The following is an 18,571-nucleotide window of genomic DNA, read 5'->3' on the forward strand; positions in this document are numbered from 1 at the left end:
ATTTTCTGTATTAAAGGTCAGAGAATCCCTTCTGCCTTTCCCTCTTTGCTTTCAACGTTCTCCTATGAATCCCAGGTTTGTGGAATTCAAGAGGAATATAAGGAACTAGTGTGTACTCTTTCTTTTCCATCTTGTTAGCTCTGCGAAATAGCAAGCCAATACATACATTGTCCTCCAGTTTCTCACATTTCCTGTGAAGTCAAAAGCTAGTATGGAAGGAAATAGTTGCTTATCTTTGCCTTCTTGTAATACCTCCTTACACAAACAAGTTCTTCTGAGCCTTGGCTGTGTCTTATTACCCACAGAAAAGGCCACAGAACTGCCATTACAGCCTGGTTACCATCTCATCAAACACGAGAATTTGAGGGGTTTAACATTTTCTGGCCCATCAGTCATCTCAGAATGTCCCCATACTTATAGCAGACCCCATTCAGCAAGGAGACATGCTACCCTATAACAAATGGGATGACAGCTGATCACCCTGAAGTTTTCTCTCAAAGATGCATTTCCATTTTTTTTTCCCCGAGACAGGGTTTCTCTGTGTAGCCCTGGCTGTTCTGGAACTCACTCTGTAGACCAGGCTGGCCTCGAACTCAGAAATCTGCCTGCCCCTGCCTGCCTCTGCCTCCCAAGTGCTGGGAGTAAAGGTGTGCACCACCACCGGCCAGCTGCATTTCTTATTCATTGCAGGGAATATGCATATGCCACAACAGCAAGGTGGCACATTATTCCCTACCACACTGGGGTACAGTAGTCAGAATAGTCTTCACCCCTGCAGAAGCTGTACTGAGGCCCATTTCAGAAGCATGTCTGGTCCCCACAGTAGGGACAGTCAGGGCTATTCAGAAAAACCCTGTCTAAAAAAAAAGAAAGAAAGCCTTTAATCCCAGCACTTGGGAGGCAGAGGCAGGTGGATTTCTGAGTTCGAGGCCAGCCTGGTCTACAGAGTGAGTTCCAGGACAGCCAGAGAATACAGAGGATACAGAGAAACCTTGTCTCGAAAAAACCCAAAAAATTTTAAAAAATAAAATAAATAAATGAAAATATATCGTTTCTCTTTTGCTGGAATGTAACCTTGAGGATTTTGCTTTTTTGTTGCTGTTACTCCAGAGCCTTGGTTTTAGGATTAAGCTGGCTTTGGAATTACTCTAGGCAGACCCTTAAAACCTTGTGTACTTAATGGAGGAGGGTTCTGGGAGCGAGACTAGTTAGAGTGTATACAACAGTAGGAGACTGTGACCCGAGGATGATGGACACTATGCTGGAAGTTCTAGTCTGGACCAAATGGCCAAGCTGCATATGCATTTTGTTTTGTTGTGTTTCTCAAAACACAATTTCTCTGTATAAACAGCCCTCCCGGTCCTGGAACTCACTTTATAGACCAGGATGGCCTCCAAGTCAGAGATCCATCCTGCTTCGCCCGTAGTGCTGGGATTAGGCGTTCATGACCACACTCGTTTACAGGCTCCACTAGGAATTTTGGAACAGGTTCTTACTATATAATAAAGAGCCGAATTAAGGATTCCAGAAGGAAACTAAAAGGGCCTCGTCGGAGGGCACGACTAGGTAGTACGGAGAAATCACATTTCCGGTAACCTAACTTCCGGGTCTCTTTACAGACCTGCAACACCACAAGAGAAAAGCAAATGCTACATGTTGATTGGCTGCTTTTCAGGCTCCTCCTCATGGTGGAGACCTTTTGGGGACTTCTAGGGCCAACGTCCTTGTCTGCCCGGAATCCGGTCTTCCTATTGGACTGCCATTTTCCAATCGGCAGGGTTTCTAATCCCTAGTCCTCAAGCAGCTGGGGCCATTGGCTGCAATGATGGGGGCGGAGCCTTAGGTCGCATAGGTTAAAGCAAAGGAGTAATCGTAAACCAAGCGGCTGAGGGTCTTTGCGCAGGTTATACTGTTCCCTCCCCCCCCCCCCCCCCCCCCCCCCCCCCCCCCCCCCCCCCTCCCCCCCCCCCCCCGCACGGGGCATCCTGCTCGAGACCCCAGCGCCCCTCCCAGTGGACGCCAAGTGCGCTTGCGCGGTAACAGCCGCCCGCACTTGTGCCATTTCCCCCTTCTTCCGAGCCACCTTTTCCCCCTTCCCTCCCTTCCCTATCCCCTTCCCTGCCCTGTTTCCCTCCCTTCCCCCTAGGCCCTTCGTTGTGGTCTCCCGGGTCCTGATCCTTCCCCTACCCCACCCCCACTCCCCAGGACCCTGGCGCCCCAGCCGCAGGTGCTGCGCCCCCGGGAGCCACGATGTGCATCCTCTCAGAACCTGTGGGCCTCCTTGCCCTCACTGCCCTCCGTTTCCTCCTCGCAGGCCCCCACATCCCTCAGGATGACGTTGGACGTGGGGCCGGAGGATGAACTCCCTGACTGGGCTGCGGCCAAAGAGTTTTACCAGAAGTACGACCCTAAGGACATCATTGGCAGGTGAGCCTTAGCTGGAGAATACATAGGTCCCTTGTAGTTAGCTCCCAACCAGGAATAAGGCTTCCTTCTGAAGGCTGGATAGTTAGGAAGTGGTCAGTGGAAAACGGTTAGTGATGAAGCTAGTATTCTGAGTTAACCCGCATTTTTTCCTCTAATTTATTCATCTATATTGTCAATCAACGTGATTGTGCTTCAGACTCTGGGAGGGTAGAAAATACCCATCACGTGAGCATTTCAAAGGTATCTAGTTAGCGAAGTAGGGTTCTGTATAAAAGATGCTTGGAGCTGGGTGGTGGTGGTACATGCCTTTGATCCCAGCAGAGGCAGGTCGATCTCTGTTGAGTTGACAGCAGCCTAGTTTTACAGAGGAAGTTCAAGGACAAGCCAGGGCTACACAGAGGAGGGGAGGGGAGCAGGGATTGCTGGTGTGATCGCCACCATAGATGCTCTACGGTTTAGTTTCAGAAGCATAGTGTATTGGTTATGTTGTGTCAAGCACTAAGAACACCCGGTGAGGGAGAGTGACAGGAACCCATAAAGTATGAAAAGAAGATAAAGGGAATTAGGGGAAAAACGTGCATTAGGGAAAAAAAGAAGTAGGCAGTAGGATTAAATCAATGAGGTCTCCACAGAGGAGTTTTAGGAAACTTCTGAGAGAATGACAGGAAGGGGCGGGTTTGGGGGAGGTTTATTTGATTGTTCATGGTGCTGGGGATTAAACTTAGGGCCCCATCCTGGGAGACAGCGCTTTACTACAGAGCTACATTCTCAGCTCCAAGGAACTGAGCTGTGAGCTGAGATGTAAAGTGTGAGAATAGGCTGGGGGGCTGGGGTGTTCTCATTTAGAGAGGGTAATTGCAGGATTCAAGGCAGTGGCTAGACCTTAGAAAGAGTAGGGAAAGACTAGAAAGGAAATGAGTAAAATGGGGCTTTAGGCCATGATGAGGAACTTAAAGTTTCATGTAGTGTAGCTGCATGCTTTCAGAGTGGTTCCGTGATGTGAAGTATGCTTGTGAGCAAGGACCTTATTTACTCTCTCCACTTGGGTTAACTGAGAGTAAAAGCCGAGCCCACCTTCTATTCTGCTGTGCATTTGGCATGAGTTCGGTGATTGCGTTAGGACACTTGTAAGCATATGGTGGCACTTAAAACACTTAGAAATTTAAAAGGCTCTTTCTGGCCTTTATGTAGAGTTAGGAAAGGGCAGGGCTGGTGGTGTCGACGCTTGGACTCTTGGTGATTGCAGAGATGGAGTGAAGCGAACAGGTCCAAGTAATGGTTTCAAAGGAGACTGGATATAGATCATAGGGAGGAAAAAAAAGAGAGTAACTTTTAAGGTTTTTTTTTTTTTTCTTTTTTTTAATCACCTGAATACCATTTCCTAAAATGAAGAGGAAGGATTAGATTGGGGAATGGAGTGAACTAGTCAGGAGTTTTATTTTGGAAATACTAAGTTTGAGATGCCCTTTGGATACTGCTTTCAAGTGGGTTTGAGTTTGGAACTCAAGAGCTGGGTACCAAACATAAATGTGGAGACATCAACATGTAGAAAGGGGCAGTGAGCTGGGCAGTGGTGGGGCATGCCTTTAATCCTAGCACTTGGGAGGCAGAGGCAGGTGGATTTCTGAGTTCGAGGCCAGCCTGGTCTACAGAGTGAGTTCCAGGACAGCCAGGGCTCTAGAGAAACCCTGTCTCGAAAAAACAAAAACAAACAAACAAACAAAAAAGAATGAAAGAAAGAGAGAGAGAGAGAGAGAGAGAGAGAGAGAGAGAAAGAGAGAGAGAGAGAAAGAAAGAAAGAAAGAAAAGAAAGAAAGAAAGAAAGAAAGAAAGAAAGAAAGAAAGAAAGAAAGAAAGAAAGAAAGGGGCAGTGAGGAGGGAAAGTGTAGAGAAGGCACGGGGCGGAGGCTCCTGGGTCACGACACCATTTCCTGATCACTTAGAAGAGCTACGACGGACCCTGGGGGGATGCAGTCTGTGAGCTAGTAAGAAAAATGAAAGAATGCACTTTTAGAAGGTTGCCAAGGAGCTGCTTTGTGAAATGTTTCTGAGGCCTGTGACATTAGATTTGGCCGGGCACATTTAGATATTACCCAATGTGAGGAAAGCAGTTAGAACCAGGATTCTGGTGGGAAATTAAGGCTCAAAGACAGTATACAGTGACAGTTGCACATAGATATTTAAAGCTTCTAAGGCTAAATCCAGGTCACCAGGGACACACTGTGTCTCAGTGTCTGTTCTATGGCTGTGAGAAAACACCATGACCAAGGCAACTTAAAAGAGAAAGCATTTGATTGGGACTTGCTTAAAGTGTCAGAGGGTGAGTCCATGACCACCATGGCAGGGAGCATGGTGGTGGGCAGACAGGCCTGGCCCTGAAGCAGTGCCTGGGAGCTTACATCTTACCCACATGCAGCTGGCAGAGAGAGCAAACCTTGGCCTGCCCTGGGCTTTTGAAACCTCAAAACCCATCCCTAGTAACACACTCTTCTTGTAAGACCATGCATCCAACCCTACCCAAACTGTTTCACTAACTAGGGAGAAAGCATTCATTAGAGAAAAAACCCACATCCAGGGCTGGAGAGATGGCTCAGTGGTTAAGAGCACTGACTGCTCTTCCAGAGGTCCTGAGTTCAATTCCCAGCAAACACATGGTGGCTCACAACCATCTGTAATGAGATCTGCTGCCCTCTTCTGGTGTCTCTGAAGACAGCAACAGTGTACTCATAACTATAATAAATAGCCCTGCAGTGGTGGTACACACCTTTGATCTGATTTCTGAGTTCGAGGCCAGCCTGGTCTACAGAGTGAGTTCCTGGATAGCCAGGGCTACACAGAGAAACCCTGTCTCAAACAAACAAACAAATATTTAAAAATAAAGAAATACAGAGAGAGGTTAGTTGTGGAAGAAAATGCAGTCATCAGGATAGATGTGAAATGTCTTTTTTTTTTTTTTTTTTTTTTTTTTGAGACAGGCTGTCCTGGAACTCACTCTGTAGACCAGGCTGGCCTCGAACTCAGAAATCCACCTGCTTCTGCCTCCCAAGTGCTGGGGTTAAAGGCATGTACCACCACCGCCCAGCTGTGAAATGTCTTTATGATCCATAAGGAAATATGTCCAGGAAGACAGGGTCTGACAAGGGAAATATCTGGACTTAGAGGTTGATGTGCAGAGGTGCAGAATAATGAAGGGAAATGTTCAGGGCTAAGGATGGAGCCCTGGGTAAGCCCACTTAGTTATTTTTATTAATATTTAGTATTTTTAAGATGGAGTCTCTCTGTGCAACCAAGATTGGCCTGGTACTCAAAATCCTCCATCTCAGCCGTCTGAGTGTTACAATTACGGGTGTGGGCCGACACACTAGGCTCTGTTGGTTTATTTTGGCAGGTTTATGCTGGGGACTGTGTGTAAGCTCAGAGACTTCCATGCTCACCAAGCACCCTGCCATTGAGCTATAGCCCAGTCCTCTAGTTTGTCTTTGTTAACCCATGCTCAGCAGGCACACACCCCTAAGCCATTCTCCCAGCCCAAGGCTGACCTTGAAGGAGCTCACAGAGAACAAGGCACTGGAGTCTATCAGCAGAAAAAAGATTGAGTCTTAAGACTTGCATTCCCCCTTGAAATGATCTAGAATCTTACTAGAAAGGCTTGATTACTCAAGTAAGCACCGTTAAAGCAAAAGGTGTATGGGATGCCTGAGGAGGGAGAAAGGCAGGCAGGATTGGTGGAGGCAGCATTTAGTCTGCTCTTAATGACCTGAGCCTTTGTACTTCCTGAAATTATAAGATTCCCAGTGAAGTTTATTAACATGAGGAATGACTAGAGGTTGGGAATATAGCTCAATAGTAGACTGCCTCCCTAGTACATATGAGCACCTAAGTCCACTATATTTATTTATTGGGCTTTTCTTACACTCAGAGTTATAGGGGAGATTTGGAATTTGGATAGAGACTCAGATGGTTTCTTGTCACTTCCTACAAAGGGCAAACTCTGGGACCTTGTAAAAAGCCTTGTTCAGGGCTTAAATAGGGAAGGACAGACCCTGGATCCAGGTCCCCTGCCTGAGTTCCTGTGGGCTTTGTGTAGTACTTTGCTGCTTGGTACCCACATGCGCGAGGACATTGTGAAGCTATGATAGGCTAGGTACCAACTTGTCCTGACATGAGTCTGCCGTGGTAAGCATAATGGTCCGAAGGCTCTATTCTGCATGGAAGAAAGAATGTAGAAGCCAGATGTGGTGGTGCACACTTGTAGTCTTGAGTTTAGGGCCAGCCAGCCTGGGCTACACAGCAACACCCAGTCTTACAGGATGTGATGGTATATGCCTTTAATCCCAGCACTCAGGAAACAGAGGCAGTTGCATCTCCATTTGTTCCAGGCCAGCCTGGTCTACATAGTGAGTTCCACAACAGCGAGAGCTACATAATGAGGCCCTGTCTTGAAGAAAACAAACAGACAGACAGAGCTGGGAGACTGAAGAAGAGAGGGAGGAAAAGATAAATGGGTGAGGGGGGAGTGTGGGATGCCTGATTTGGCCATTATTTGATTCTATTAGAGGAGTGAGCTCTGTGGTCCGCCGCTGTGTCCATCGAGCTACTGGTGATGAGTTCGCAGTGAAGATCATGGAGGTGTCTGCGGAGCGGCTGAGTCTTGAGCAGCTGGAGGAGGTGCGGGATGCCACACGGCGAGAGATGCACATCCTTCGCCAGGTCGCTGGCCACCCCCATATCAGTGAGGCTGCATTCCCTGCTCCTGCTGGCTGACAGCCCCCTATCCCTGATGGTCCTATTCATAACCCACACCCTAGAACTGCCTCTAGGTCTTCCTCACTCGCTCGCTCTCCCTCCCTTAAGCGTGGCCAGTCTTTGGGTCCCTTCCTTCCCAGTATACTAGCCTAGTGCTGCCTGTGGGTGGAAAAGCCCTGCGGTGTGTGTCTGCCCCTTCCCATCTCGCTCTGCCTGTCTGCCTCTTTCCCCAGTCACTCTCATCGATTCCTACGAGTCTTCTAGCTTCATGTTCCTGGTGTTTGACCTGTGAGTATCACCCTGCTCATCTGAGAACTCTATTCCTTGCCTTCACGTGTGGTCCCAGGGTTTCAGGGTTACAGCTCATGGGCAGACCACCATTCTCTGTTTACATCATGCTCTGCTCCTGCCAGGGCTCTCTATTGTTCTGTCCCCTGAAAGTCAAAGACACAGGCCTTCTCCTTAGGTGCCATTATTGAGGCAGAAACTTCAAGAGTAATAACGATCAATCAAATGCCAAGAGAGTTGGAATGCCCAGCAGGGTCCCTGTCCCAGTCCCTCTTGGTTATAAAATGAGGAGAAGGGAGAATACTAAGTGCCAAGTGTTGAGCACTGAGCTAACTCCTTACAAACATTCCTCAGGAGTCTCTCCCTACTGAGCACACCGCTCTGCTGTCCCTATGCCTACTGGTTCTTTTCCTTCCATTTATCTGAATCTGGTGTTATATGTTACAGGATAGAGTGCAAACTAGTTGCAAATGTATTTCAAGAGTATGATTTAGCCCAGCATGATGCCTATAATTCCTCTACTCCAGAGACTAAGGCCAGGAGAATTACAAATTCAGGGCTAGCCTGGACTTTGTATCAGAACCCTGTGTCTGAGAAAGGAAGGAATAATCTGAATTATTCAGAAAAAAAATTCATGAAGCATCAAATGGCTCTCTGCAAAATTCTGAGGGGAAATAGGAAGTATCTACTCACTGTCCTGCACAGTTGTAGGACAGTAACCGTCGGTCTGGAGTATTGATTAGAATTGTAGCCGGGCGGTGGTGGCGCACGCCTTTACTCCCAGCACTTGGGAGGCAGAGGCAGGCGGATTTCTGAGTTCGAGGCCAGCCTGGTCTACAGAGTGAGTTCCAGGACAGCCAGAGCTATACAGAGAAACCCTGTCTCGAAAAAAAAACCAAAAAAAAAAAAGAATTGTAATTATAACCTCAGCTTTAGTATGTATGTATGTATGTATGGTTTCTTGTCACTTCCTACAAAGGGCAAACTCTGGGACCTTGTAAAAAGCCTTGTTCAGGGCTTAAATAGGGAAGGACAGACCCTGTTTTATATGTATGTAAGTATATAAGTATGTATGTGTGTATGTATGTTTTTTTAAACAGAATCTCGCATTGTAGCCTTTCTGGTCTGGTCTTTAACGTAAAGATCAGACTGCCGCCAGGCAGTGGTGGCGCATGCCTTTAATCCCAGCACTTGGGAGGCAGGCACAGGCGGATTTCTGAATTCGAGGCCAGCCTGGTTTACAGAGTGAGTTCCAGGACAGCAAGCGCTACACGGAGAAACCCTGTCTCAAAAAAACAAAAAAGAGAAAAAAAAAAAATCAGACTGCCTCTGCTTCCCAAGTGCTGGGATTAAAGGTGTACACCATTAGCACCCAGCTGGAACCTCAATTTTTTTGTTTGTTTGTTTGTTTGTTTGTTTGTTTGTTTCAGAGGAACTCATTCTGTAGACCAGGTTGGCCTGAGCTCACAGAGGTACACCTGCCTCTGCCTCCTGAATACTAGGGTTAAAGGTTTGCACCACCATCACCACCAGGCCATAACCTCAATTTTAAAGGGTGAAAAAATGAGCAAATTCCAAAGTGCTTTTATTCTACCTTCTTGTAACTATTATTTGAACTTTTGGCCCATATTCTCAATACTGACTTCAAGAAGTCTTTTGCAGCTGTAGCTGCTCTCAGATAAGAAAGGCCTCTGTGACTTACCACAAGAAGTTGCTCTCACTAAAAGTATTCCTTTGTGGCACATTAAGGATATTTGTGTCAAACTGTCCCTGGAATCTAGTTCACTCCGTCACTCCTAGGGTGCTCTTTCCCAAGCTGCTCCTGCTGGCCACAGAGGAATTTCTCCTCACTGGCCTTACCACCTCCTCAGCCTCCAGTAGGATGCATCTGCCTCTTCTTCCCCTTCCCCAATCCCTTAGGATGCGGAAAGGAGAGCTATTTGACTATCTCACGGAGAAAGTGGCCCTCTCAGAAAAGGAAGCCAGGTACTGGTAGAGCCTAATGCCCTCGGGATGTACAGAGGGATGATGGTACAGTGAGAAACTGAGATGTCTGCCTCACCCAGGTCCATTATGAGGTCTCTTCTGGAAGCAGTGAGCTTTCTCCATGCCAACAACATTGTACATCGAGACCTGAAGCCTGAGAATATTCTCCTAGATGACAATATGCAGATCCGCCTTTCAGATTTTGGGTTCTCCTGCCATTTGGAACCTGGCGAGAGGCTTCGAGGTGAGGAGAACAGATCTCTTAAGAGGGAAGGAAAGGGGCCCAAACTTGAGCTTGCCTGGCCAGGTTAAGAACTGAGTCCCTGATACCAAGGAAAAGAAAGTGATTGGATTGCTCGCTGCTGAGGCACTCTTGATGCAAGGGCTTTGTGCAACTCAGTGGACTCCTTCACCTCAGAGAATGAGATGTGTGCAGAAGACCATGCCAGGGAAGCCAGAAGAAGGGAGCACTGTTGAACCTGAGGGATGTAGATAGAGGAGGGGCCTTCAGAGCTGAGCTTTGTTCTGGGAGGAAAGAGGGAGTAGGGCTAGAGGGCCCCAGCAGTTTGAAGTGTGGATAAAACAAGACCTCTCTGTAGTGCCTCAGTGCTGTGGGATCCCGATAGGATTCACTGTAACAAGAAAAATTTCTGGGACTGGGAAGATGGCGCAGTGGGTAAAGTACTTGCCATGCAAGTTTGAGGACCAGAGTTGAGATCCCAGCAACCATGGACCCACATACCAGCATGTATGAGGCAAAGAGAGGGGGATCCTCGGAATGAACTGGTTAATTAGACTGAGTCAGTGGAGCTTGAGCTCACGTGAGAGGTCTTACCTACTACATAAACCACAGCCTTGGGCCTACACATATGTAACACACACATACACACACATTTCTAGTGCAGGTGGAAAATTTTGAGCATATTCAGGTGTAGGAGTCCCAAGAGCTATTTATTTTTTGGGGGGGGGGGTTCGAGACAGGGTTTCTCTGTGTAGCCCTGTCTGCCCTGGAACTCACTCTGTAGACCAGGCTGGCCTCGAACTCAGAAATCCTCCTGCCTCTGCCACCCAAGTGCTGGGATTAAAGGCCTACACCACCACTGCCCAGCTGCCAGGAGCTATTCATAAGCCATCTTGTCCTTTATGGTTTTATACTGGATAAACTAGTAGCAAACAAATAAAAAATGGGCATTTATCATGGGGCAAATGTCAAATGTGGCTTATTTCTCAACAGAAAATAGTATCAGCGTCTCTGTTTTGCTATTATGTGTGAAGACATGATGACTTGCTCAGGTTTGAACTTGAACTCTACAGTCTCGTGTTAATCTGTGGGTTCCCGGTGCCTTGAGGACATTGTGTGTCATCTTCTGGCTTTGGGCTTCACTTTAAGCTTTTTTTTTTTTTTTTTTTTTTTTTTTTTTTTTTTTAAGATTTATTTATTGGCCGGGCGGTGGTGGTGCACGCCTTTAATCCCAGCACTTGGGAGGCAGAGGCAGGCAGATTTCTGAGTTTGAGGCCAGCCTGATCTACAGAGTGAGTTCCAGGACAGCCAGGGCAACACAGAGAAACCCTGTCTCAAAAAACCAAAAAGAAAAAGGCAAAAAAAAAAAAAAAGGTTTATTTATTATGTGTAAGTACACTGTAGCTGTCTTCAGACCCACCAGAAAAGAAATTAGATCTCATTATGGATGGTTGTAAGCCACCATGTGGTTGCTAGGATTTAAACTCAGGACCTTTGGAAGAGCAGTCAGTGCTCTTAACCACTGAGCCATTTCTCCAGCCCCCCAAAAGTCCTTTTCAATTTAGGTTTATTAAATTCTCTTGGAAGTACAACATGGAATAGTTTGAAATTTCTGAAATAAAAAAAAAGGTACCTGCAGTGGCAAAAAGAAACTAAAAATACAGATTTGTGTCAAGTGACGGAGGAACCTGAGCCATAGGCACCTGAACCCGATCCTGATGCCTTGAGAGGGAATCACAGAAGGGTTATTGTGGAGGGATTTTTCTCGTTTTGTCTCTACGTGTCTGTACTGGAACTAGCTGTGTAGACCAACATAGATCACGTAGACCATACCTAGACCAAACCCTAAGAAGGGTCTAAACAGGGACTACCCCAGTATGTTCTTAAGTAGTTCCAAGTCTGTGCTGGGCATGGTGGCACACTCCTTTAATCCCGGCATTCAGGAACCAAAGGCAGGCAGATTTTATTTTGAGTCTAAATCTACCCTAGTCCATCCAAGGCTACATAGTGAGATCTTGCCTAGAAAAGAAGAATTTTGCTTTTCATACATAGTATGTATGTGATATAGTGGTAAAACGAATTGTTGTGATGAATGAGTAGCTTGGCTTGAAGATGGGGGAGGTAAATGATGTTGTCAAGTAAGACCTTGAAGCCATTCCCAAACTGGGATTTCCTAAGAAGACCGCCGTGAGCCTTGGTGGGAATTTAAGGTGGTTAGTGAGGGCCATGCCCACGCTCTGAGACTCAACAGGAAACACACAGGAGCAAAAGCGCTACACTTGTATTCTTGTGCAATAGAGACCTCCAGCAGAGGGTTGGTGTCTGGGGCTCTGCAGGGAGTGCTAGTGGCAGTCCCTCAGTCTGCTGCCCTCTCTTCCCAGAGCTGTGTGGGACTCCAGGGTATCTAGCACCAGAGATCCTTAAATGCTCCATGGATGAAACCCACCCAGGCTATGGCAAGGAAGTTGACCTGTGAGTCTCTGCAAAGCCTTCCCCTTCCATTTCACATCCTTGCTTGTTACCTCTGCCAGTCTGACCATGATCTCATTCTCAGCTGGGCTTGTGGGGTGATCCTGTTCACACTTCTGGCTGGCTCACCACCATTCTGGCACCGGCGCCAAATCCTGATGCTACGCATGATCATGGAAGGTCAATATCAGTTTAATTCACCTGAGTGGGATGATCGTTCAAACACCGTCAAAGACCTGGTGAGTAGGGGCCATGAAATGATAACTAGGGACGACCCAAGATCTGACCCTCATGCTATAAAGTCTCTCTAGATCTCCAAGCTGCTGCGGGTGGATCCTCAGGCGCGCTTGACAGCTGCGCAAGCCCTACAGCACCCCTTCTTTGAGCGCTGTAAAGGAAGCCAACCTTGGAACCTCACACCTCGCCAGCGGTTCCGGGTAAGCCCAAGAGTAGTGGGGTCTGCACCCAGGCCTTATCCTCTTCCCTGTGCTGGATGTTTTCCTGGGGCTGATACTGTCCCTTTCCCAGGTGGCAGTGTGGACAATACTGGCTGCTGGACGAGTGGCCTTAAGCAGTCACCGTTTACGGCCACTCACTAAGAATGCACTACTGAGAGACCCCTATGCACTGCGGCCAGTACGGCGCATCATTGACAACTGTGCCTTCCGGCTTTATGGGCACTGGGTGAAGAAGGGTGAGCAGCAGAACCGGGCGGCCCTCTTCCAGCACCAGCCTCCTAGGCCTTTCCCTGTTGTCGCCACTGAACTCGAAGGAGACTCTAAAGCTATCACAGAGGATGAAACTACACTGGTACAAAGCTAGGGCCTTACCCCTGGGCAAGCCAGAAAAGTAGGACTCTCCAGGAGGACATTTTTTTTTTTCTATCATTCCAACCATTTGGGACTCAGACCTTAGCTTTGCCTTGCCAAGCCTACAACTGAGAATGCTGCTTGTCATAGAAACCAGCCCTTTACCCCTACTACTCTGGCCTTGGAGATCAGGGTGGAGATGGAAGGGGGCCTCTTCCGGTGTCGCGCCTGGCCTTGTCATCGCCACCTGTGCTGCATCTGAAATAAAACCTGCTACAACAAGCCTGGGAGAGCCAGTGCCATGTCTGCTGTCTAGTTTCATAGGGAGACCCAGAAGGTGCTCGTGAAGGTGGGAAATGGGACACTGTGGCCCAGGTCTTTATTGGAGAAAACGCTTGGATCACTTGGTCTTGTTCTTGCCTTTGCTAGGAGGTGTCTGGTAGGGCCGCTCCAGTGCAGCCAGTTTGTTGCTCAGCCTTTCTTCACTCTCCTTGAGCCGCTCCTCCACCAGCTGCTGGAGCTGCCTCAGCTCCTTGCTCAGCTGGGACTTGATGTAGGTCTGGAGGATGCACACCTCACCTGCAGGAGAGGGGAGAGGCAGGACAAGTGTTGTCTGGGAATGAGCTACACAGAGCAACACTGCTTCAATTTAGGAACTGTTAGCCATCTCTTCAGAGGCAAACAGTTGGGCAGTGTGGTCAAACTGCACTTTCTGTATTCACGTTCTAACTGCACTTTCAGCCTAACATCGGACAGATTACTCAGTGCGTGCATCAGCTTTTTTTGTGGGAAACATGGATGATAATGATACCTTGATGGTAGGATTGAGTTAATTTGCACGTTTAACATTGGGCATCCTGGGGCATAGCAACACCCCAGAAGCTCCATGGCTCCAGCACCATGGCTCAGTGGTTAAAGGCACTGACTGCTCTTCCAGAGGACCTGGGTGCAGTAACTCCAGTTCCAAGGGCATTCACTGCCCTCTTGTGACCTCTGTGGACACCGACATGTGATGCACAGGTACACATGGAAGCAGAACTCCCAGATAAAATAAAAACAAAAAATAAAGCTCAAGAAATTATAGGGGCCACCGGAACTAAAACTAAGTCCTGGGCTGGGTACGGTGGAACCTCTATAACCCCATCACTCAGGAATTAGACCGAGGCATCTTGAGTTCAAAACCAGCCTGGGCTACACAGTAAGAGCTTGTTTTAAAAAAATAAAACAAGGGTTGACAAGATGGTTCAGTGAGTAAAAGAGCTTGCTGTGTAAGCCTGCCAACCTGACTGCAGCCCTCAGAACCCACAGAAAGCCGAAAGGAGACGGGACTCCAAAGGTCCTCTAACCTTCATACGCATTTTCATTCTGTCTAACAAAACAAGAGCTGGAGAGATGGCTTAGCATTTAAAAGGCAGAGGCAGGGAGACCTCTAGGAGTTTGAGGCCAGCCTGGTCTACATAGCAAGTGCCAGGACAGGCAGGACTACATAGAGAGACCCTGTCTCAAAAAAGAGGTGGGTTGTTGAGGATGTCCAGCTGAATGATAAAGCACTGCTACACACAGCTCTAACCTCACTCCCCTGCACTACAAAACAAAATGGTGGTGGAGGGAGTAGGGAGTGGGGGAGGGATCAAGTCTCAAGTAGGTCCAACCCTTTCATTTGACTTTGGCACAGAGTCTCAGAGCACCTTAACCCTTCCACCTGCTCACTTGGCTGTTGCTCTGGCTCCGTCCCAGTTTCCGGCTCTTCCTCCTGTGGAGTAGCTGCCTGCTCTGCCATCATCTTCTCCTCATCTTCTTTCTCTGCATAGCAGAAGCAGGAAGAGGTCCTAGCCCCAGCCCTGGCCCAGGCCCAGCCTGGCCCACTGGCACCCATCTTACCTTCTGGCCAGAGCATGAATGGCTGTAGCCCCATGTAAGTCAAAGATAGGTCCAGACGCACCTGAAGAGATGAGGGAAAAGAGACTGAGAGGAAGCACCTGCCACAAGGGAAAGGGGGACACAGGTGGCCACTCGCTGCCTGTACACAGTACCTGTGGGGTGAAGACATATTTGTAGAGCTTGAAGTGGCGGAAGTAAGTGTTGACCACATAGTCTGCCAGTGCCAGCAGCTCTTCCTCTTTAAAAAGGTCAATGCTGAAAGGGGGCCGCTGTGACAACAACCGGGAGTTAAGTGCCCTGACCGCCCCCAGAAGACTAGCTAACTAGTATCCTAGAAGCACAGCAAACCCCAGGTGGCCTTCAGGGGAAGATGGTGGGAACGAGAGCAAGAATTGGGGCCCGATCTTGCCAGTGGTTGGGTGAAGGCTTCATTCCAGGGTACTGACCCTGACGCCATGGCAAAAGAGAACGCTGGTAAAGTAGCGGTAGCATTCTTCCACGTTGCCCAGAGGGGTCGCTGGAGGAAAGCAAGGTGAAGACATCAGGCCCTTCCTACTTGCCTTCTGGTCATCACTGCTTTTAGAGCATGAGATTCAGAACTAGACAGACTTAGGAGTGAATAGATTCTTACTATACACCTTTCTAGGTACTCTAAGACAGACAGGGGGTCCTTCCCTCAGGAGGATGGTTTGTTTCTGGTCTGAAACTCGGTATAAAACTAAAGTTGGCCTCAAAACTGCCTCAGCCTCCTGAATGCAGATGTTTCAGGCTTGAGCCACCATACTCGACATCATCAGGAAGGCACTTTGTTTTTGAGACAGGGTCTCATGTTGCCAGGATGACTTTGAACTTCTGCTTCATCTGCCTCTACTTCCTAAGTGCTAGGATTACAGGTGTGTGCCACCTCACCTGATTTACACAGGGTTGGAAGTGAAGCCAGGATTTTGTACTTAGGCAAGCACTCTACTAAGTGGGCCCAGTCCCCTATTTAGATACTTCTCAGAACAGACCCATAATATTAGTACCATGCGTTTCATTTCTTAATAAGGAAACCTCTCAAAGGTGATAAATGTGGTACAGTAATACCACCTATGGTGGGGTACAAATCCCAGGCTGCAAGCTCCCTGCTTTAGCTCTCCACAGTCATTTGTGCCAGCCCAGCCTCCTCTCCTGGGGCTCAAACCTTTTGGTGGCTGCCTCCCTCTCACCAACACAGGCCTTGTGAAGATCTTGGAGCAAGGCGCAGGCTGTAGATGTCTGCTCGAGTGAAAAGCCCTGCTGGCGGCAGAAGATGAGGGCGTGGGAAAAGAGGTCCAAGATAATAGCATCCCGCAGGCTCTGCTCAGGACAGCCAAGCTCCAAGAGCTCAGCAAGAACCCTTGGGAGGGAGAGGAAGGCATAAGTAACAGACAGCACAGGTTTGCCCGTCCCCACCTCACCTTAGGATTTATTTTTATTATATGGATAATTTGCCTATATATGTGTGCCACATGCTTATCTGGTACCCTTGGAGGCCAGAAGAGGATATTGGATCCTCTGGAACTTCAGTTACAGTCTCTGTGGATGCTGGGAACCAAACCTGGGTCCTCTGGAAGAACAGCCATTGCTATTAATGGCTGAGTTGCCTCTGCAGCCCTGAACACAAGCCTCTTCTCATCTCCATTGCCTGACACTCACTTTATACTTTAAAGCTTGTCATTCCTTGTGCCTCCCCTCCCAAGAGCTCTGTCTCCCCCAACTCAAACCCATACTCTCTCATCTCTTCCACAGTGGCTGTCTTCTCCAGTCTGTGCATAGAATGAATATCCAGATATTTCCTGTCAGGAAAAGATGAGACAAATCATTGATGGCTCACAGAACTTCCCTGATGGGGCTGCAACTTGTAGAGCCTCTGTGGTGATCAGGGGTTGAGACTTGGCTAACTTGCTAACTTTTGCCAAGTCATTCTTATGGGCCTCACTTTCACTGTAAATGAGGATCATCATGGTCTAAAATCTAGACTGTAGATGAACCCTTAGGACACTTTTTTTTTTTTTTTTTTTGGTTTTTAAAGACAGGGTTTCTCTGTGTAGCCCTGGCTGTCCTGGAATTCATTCTGTAGACCAGGCTGGCCTCGAACTCAGAAATCCACCTGCCTCTGCCTCCCAAGTGCTAGGATTAAAGGCGTGCACCACCACTGCCCTGCAGGAGACTTTTTATTTATAAATCCAATGATTAGAAACGAGTTGTGCCAGGCAGTGGTGGTACACTTATTTGATCAACCAGCACTGTGAGGCAGAGGCAGGCAGATTTTTTGAGTTTGAAGTCAGCCTGATGATCTACAGAGTGAGTTTCAGGACAGCCAAAGCTACAAGGAGAAACGATGTCTTGAAAGCCCAAAAACAACCAACCTTGAGTTCTTGTCTTGGCTGTGTGTGACCTTGATGAAGTCCACCCCACCCCCTGCCTACTCCCCCCTCTCCGTCCTTGGCATCAGTGTGCATAGTACTCCATCAGAGCAGCTGTGGTACCCTGTGTACAGTCTTCTCACACTGCCACTTTACACTGAGGCACCTGGAACACTGGAGACTAATTATCTTGAGCACTTCTCATCTTTGTAAAATTGGAGTGCCCTGGCTGGACAGGACTGTTGAGACCTTAAAGGAGTAATCCAAATGAGAAGTTTAACTTCTCTCAGGGCTCTACACACTCACCACATGCAGATCCGGGGCTGGGGCAGCGGTGGCTGTGGAGAGAAGACAGATGATGGGAATGTAGGCCTAGTCCCTAGTACTCGTGAGTTTCTAGCAGGTCTCAGTGTGCTATAATTTTAACTCTAGCAAAGTAGGTAAAACCGGGCTTCAGTGGGCTCGAAATACTATTTAGGGCCTATTTACAATCAAGACAACTCCAGAAAAGTCCCGAATGTTGATAAACGTAATGACTGGCGGCGCCTTATTGGGAAACCTAAGCATTCCCTACAGGACAACTCTGTCCCGCCCTCACCGGGAACAAGTTGGCTCCAGGATCTTCAGCCACTTCCACAGGGCTACTAGTGGCCTCTGCGGGCGACTCGGTCTGCATATCTGTTCCGATCCTTATGGCCGAGCCGCCCATCGAGCTGTGACTCCTGTCCAGTTCCTCCTGCAGTTTGGGAGATTGTTCCAACTCCATCTGCACCTTCATTCCCAGGCTCTGGCTGGATCTGGGGGTAATCATCTCTTTGTCCTTCTTAGCCTCAGTCAAGGGCTCTCCAGCCTGGGCTCTAGGGCAGCCAGCTCTCCCACTGCAAAGCCCGGACCCGCCCCTTGTAGTGTTTCTTCAGAGGCGGTGAAGCGAGAGGCAACCAATCCGCAGAGGGCGTCTTCCCAACTTGTCTCCCGGGTGACCGTTGTTAAGGAAAGTACAAGCCTACGCCAATCATTGAAAAGATAGAGCGCATGCGTAACGAGTTGCACGTGCCTCTTAGAAGTTGTTTATAGGGATGTGTTTTTGAGGGTCAGTCTTTTAAGATTTAATTGAAAACAATTTGTGTGTGTTTGTGCGTGCGTGTGCGCACATATGTACAGGATGTTCCTGAGTGCCCGTGAAGGACAGAAGAGGGCGACGGATCCTCTGGATCTGGAGTTAAAAGTGTTCGTGTACCGAGTACGCCGAACCAGCAAAGGCTCCAATCGTAGAGCCACCTCTCCATCTTCTAGTGCAACTGCGGTGTCAGTAACTATGGGAACCGCCTGCTGGCCAA

At 48.2% G+C, this 18,571-nt stretch overlaps 2 protein-coding genes across 5 annotated transcripts; one reads left to right on the forward strand and one right to left on the reverse strand.

Moving 5' to 3' along the window:
* The first annotated feature begins 1,811 nt into the window (after nt 1-1,811).
* Phkg2 (phosphorylase kinase catalytic subunit gamma 2) lies at nt 1,812-13,249 on the forward strand. Of its 3 annotated transcripts, XM_031388413.1 has the most exons (10): nt 1,812-1,903; nt 2,315-2,427; nt 6,984-7,159; nt 7,407-7,461; nt 9,382-9,447; nt 9,528-9,691; nt 12,070-12,160; nt 12,243-12,396; nt 12,469-12,594; nt 12,686-13,249. In XM_031388413.1, the coding sequence occupies exons 2-10, from the start codon at nt 2,333-2,335 to the stop codon at nt 12,977-12,979; spliced, it is 1,221 nt and encodes a 406-aa protein (XP_031244273.1). In that variant the 5' UTR covers nt 1,812-1,903; nt 2,315-2,332; the 3' UTR covers nt 12,980-13,249. The 3 variants fall into 3 exon arrangements, with proteins under 3 accessions (XP_031244273.1, XP_031244272.1, XP_031244274.1); XM_031388412.1 differs by lacking the exon at nt 1,812-1,903 and having other exon boundaries at nt 1,994-2,427; XM_031388414.1 differs by lacking the exons at nt 1,812-1,903; nt 2,315-2,427 and having other exon boundaries at nt 6,981-7,095.
* A 58-nt stretch (nt 13,250-13,307) lies between these two features.
* Nucleotides 13,308-18,546, reverse strand: Ccdc189 (coiled-coil domain containing 189). Of its 2 annotated transcripts, XM_031388415.1 has the most exons (9): nt 17,833-18,546; nt 17,541-17,572; nt 16,599-16,664; nt 16,056-16,225; nt 15,294-15,364; nt 15,000-15,116; nt 14,848-14,908; nt 14,677-14,769; nt 13,308-13,545 (listed from the first exon to the last, which is right to left on the reverse strand). In XM_031388415.1, exons 1-9 carry the CDS (start codon nt 18,043-18,045, stop codon nt 13,367-13,369), a joined length of 1,002 nt encoding a protein of 333 aa, XP_031244275.1. In that variant the 5' UTR covers nt 18,046-18,546; the 3' UTR covers nt 13,308-13,366. The 2 variants fall into 2 exon arrangements, with proteins under 2 accessions (XP_031244275.1, XP_031244276.1); XM_031388416.1 differs by lacking the exon at nt 15,000-15,116 and having other exon boundaries at nt 13,311-13,545; nt 17,833-18,538.
* Between the last annotated feature and the right edge of the window lie 25 nt (nt 18,547-18,571).

The sequence above is a fragment of the Mastomys coucha genome, unplaced genomic scaffold, assembly GCF_008632895.1.
Source record: "Mastomys coucha isolate ucsf_1 unplaced genomic scaffold, UCSF_Mcou_1 pScaffold21, whole genome shotgun sequence".
Lineage (NCBI taxonomy): Eukaryota > Metazoa > Chordata > Mammalia > Rodentia > Muridae > Mastomys > Mastomys coucha.

Excerpts from the sequence above, each read along its gene's own strand:
- Phkg2 (XM_031388413.1), top strand. The coding sequence starts at position 2,333 with ATGACGTTGGACGTGGGGCCGGAGGATGAACTCCCTGACTGGGCTGCG. Across the intron at positions 9,448-9,527 it reads CTCTCAGAAAAGGAAGCCAG|GTCCATTATGAGGTCTCTTC; the intron begins GTACTGGTAGAG and ends TGCCTCACCCAG. Across the intron at positions 9,692-12,069 it reads ACCTGGCGAGAGGCTTCGAG|AGCTGTGTGGGACTCCAGGG; the intron begins GTGAGGAGAACA and ends CTCTCTTCCCAG.
- Ccdc189 (XM_031388415.1), bottom strand. The coding sequence starts at position 18,045 with ATGATTACCCCCAGATCCAGCCAGAGCCTGGGAATGAAGGTGCAGATG. Across the intron at positions 14,909-14,999 it reads AATATGTCTTCACCCCACAG|GTGCGTCTGGACCTATCTTT; the intron begins GTACTGTGTACA and ends TCATCTCTTCAG. Across the intron at positions 13,546-14,676 it reads GGAGCCAGAGCAACAGCCAA|GTGAGGTGTGCATCCTCCAG; the intron begins GTGAGCAGGTGG and ends CCTCTCCTGCAG.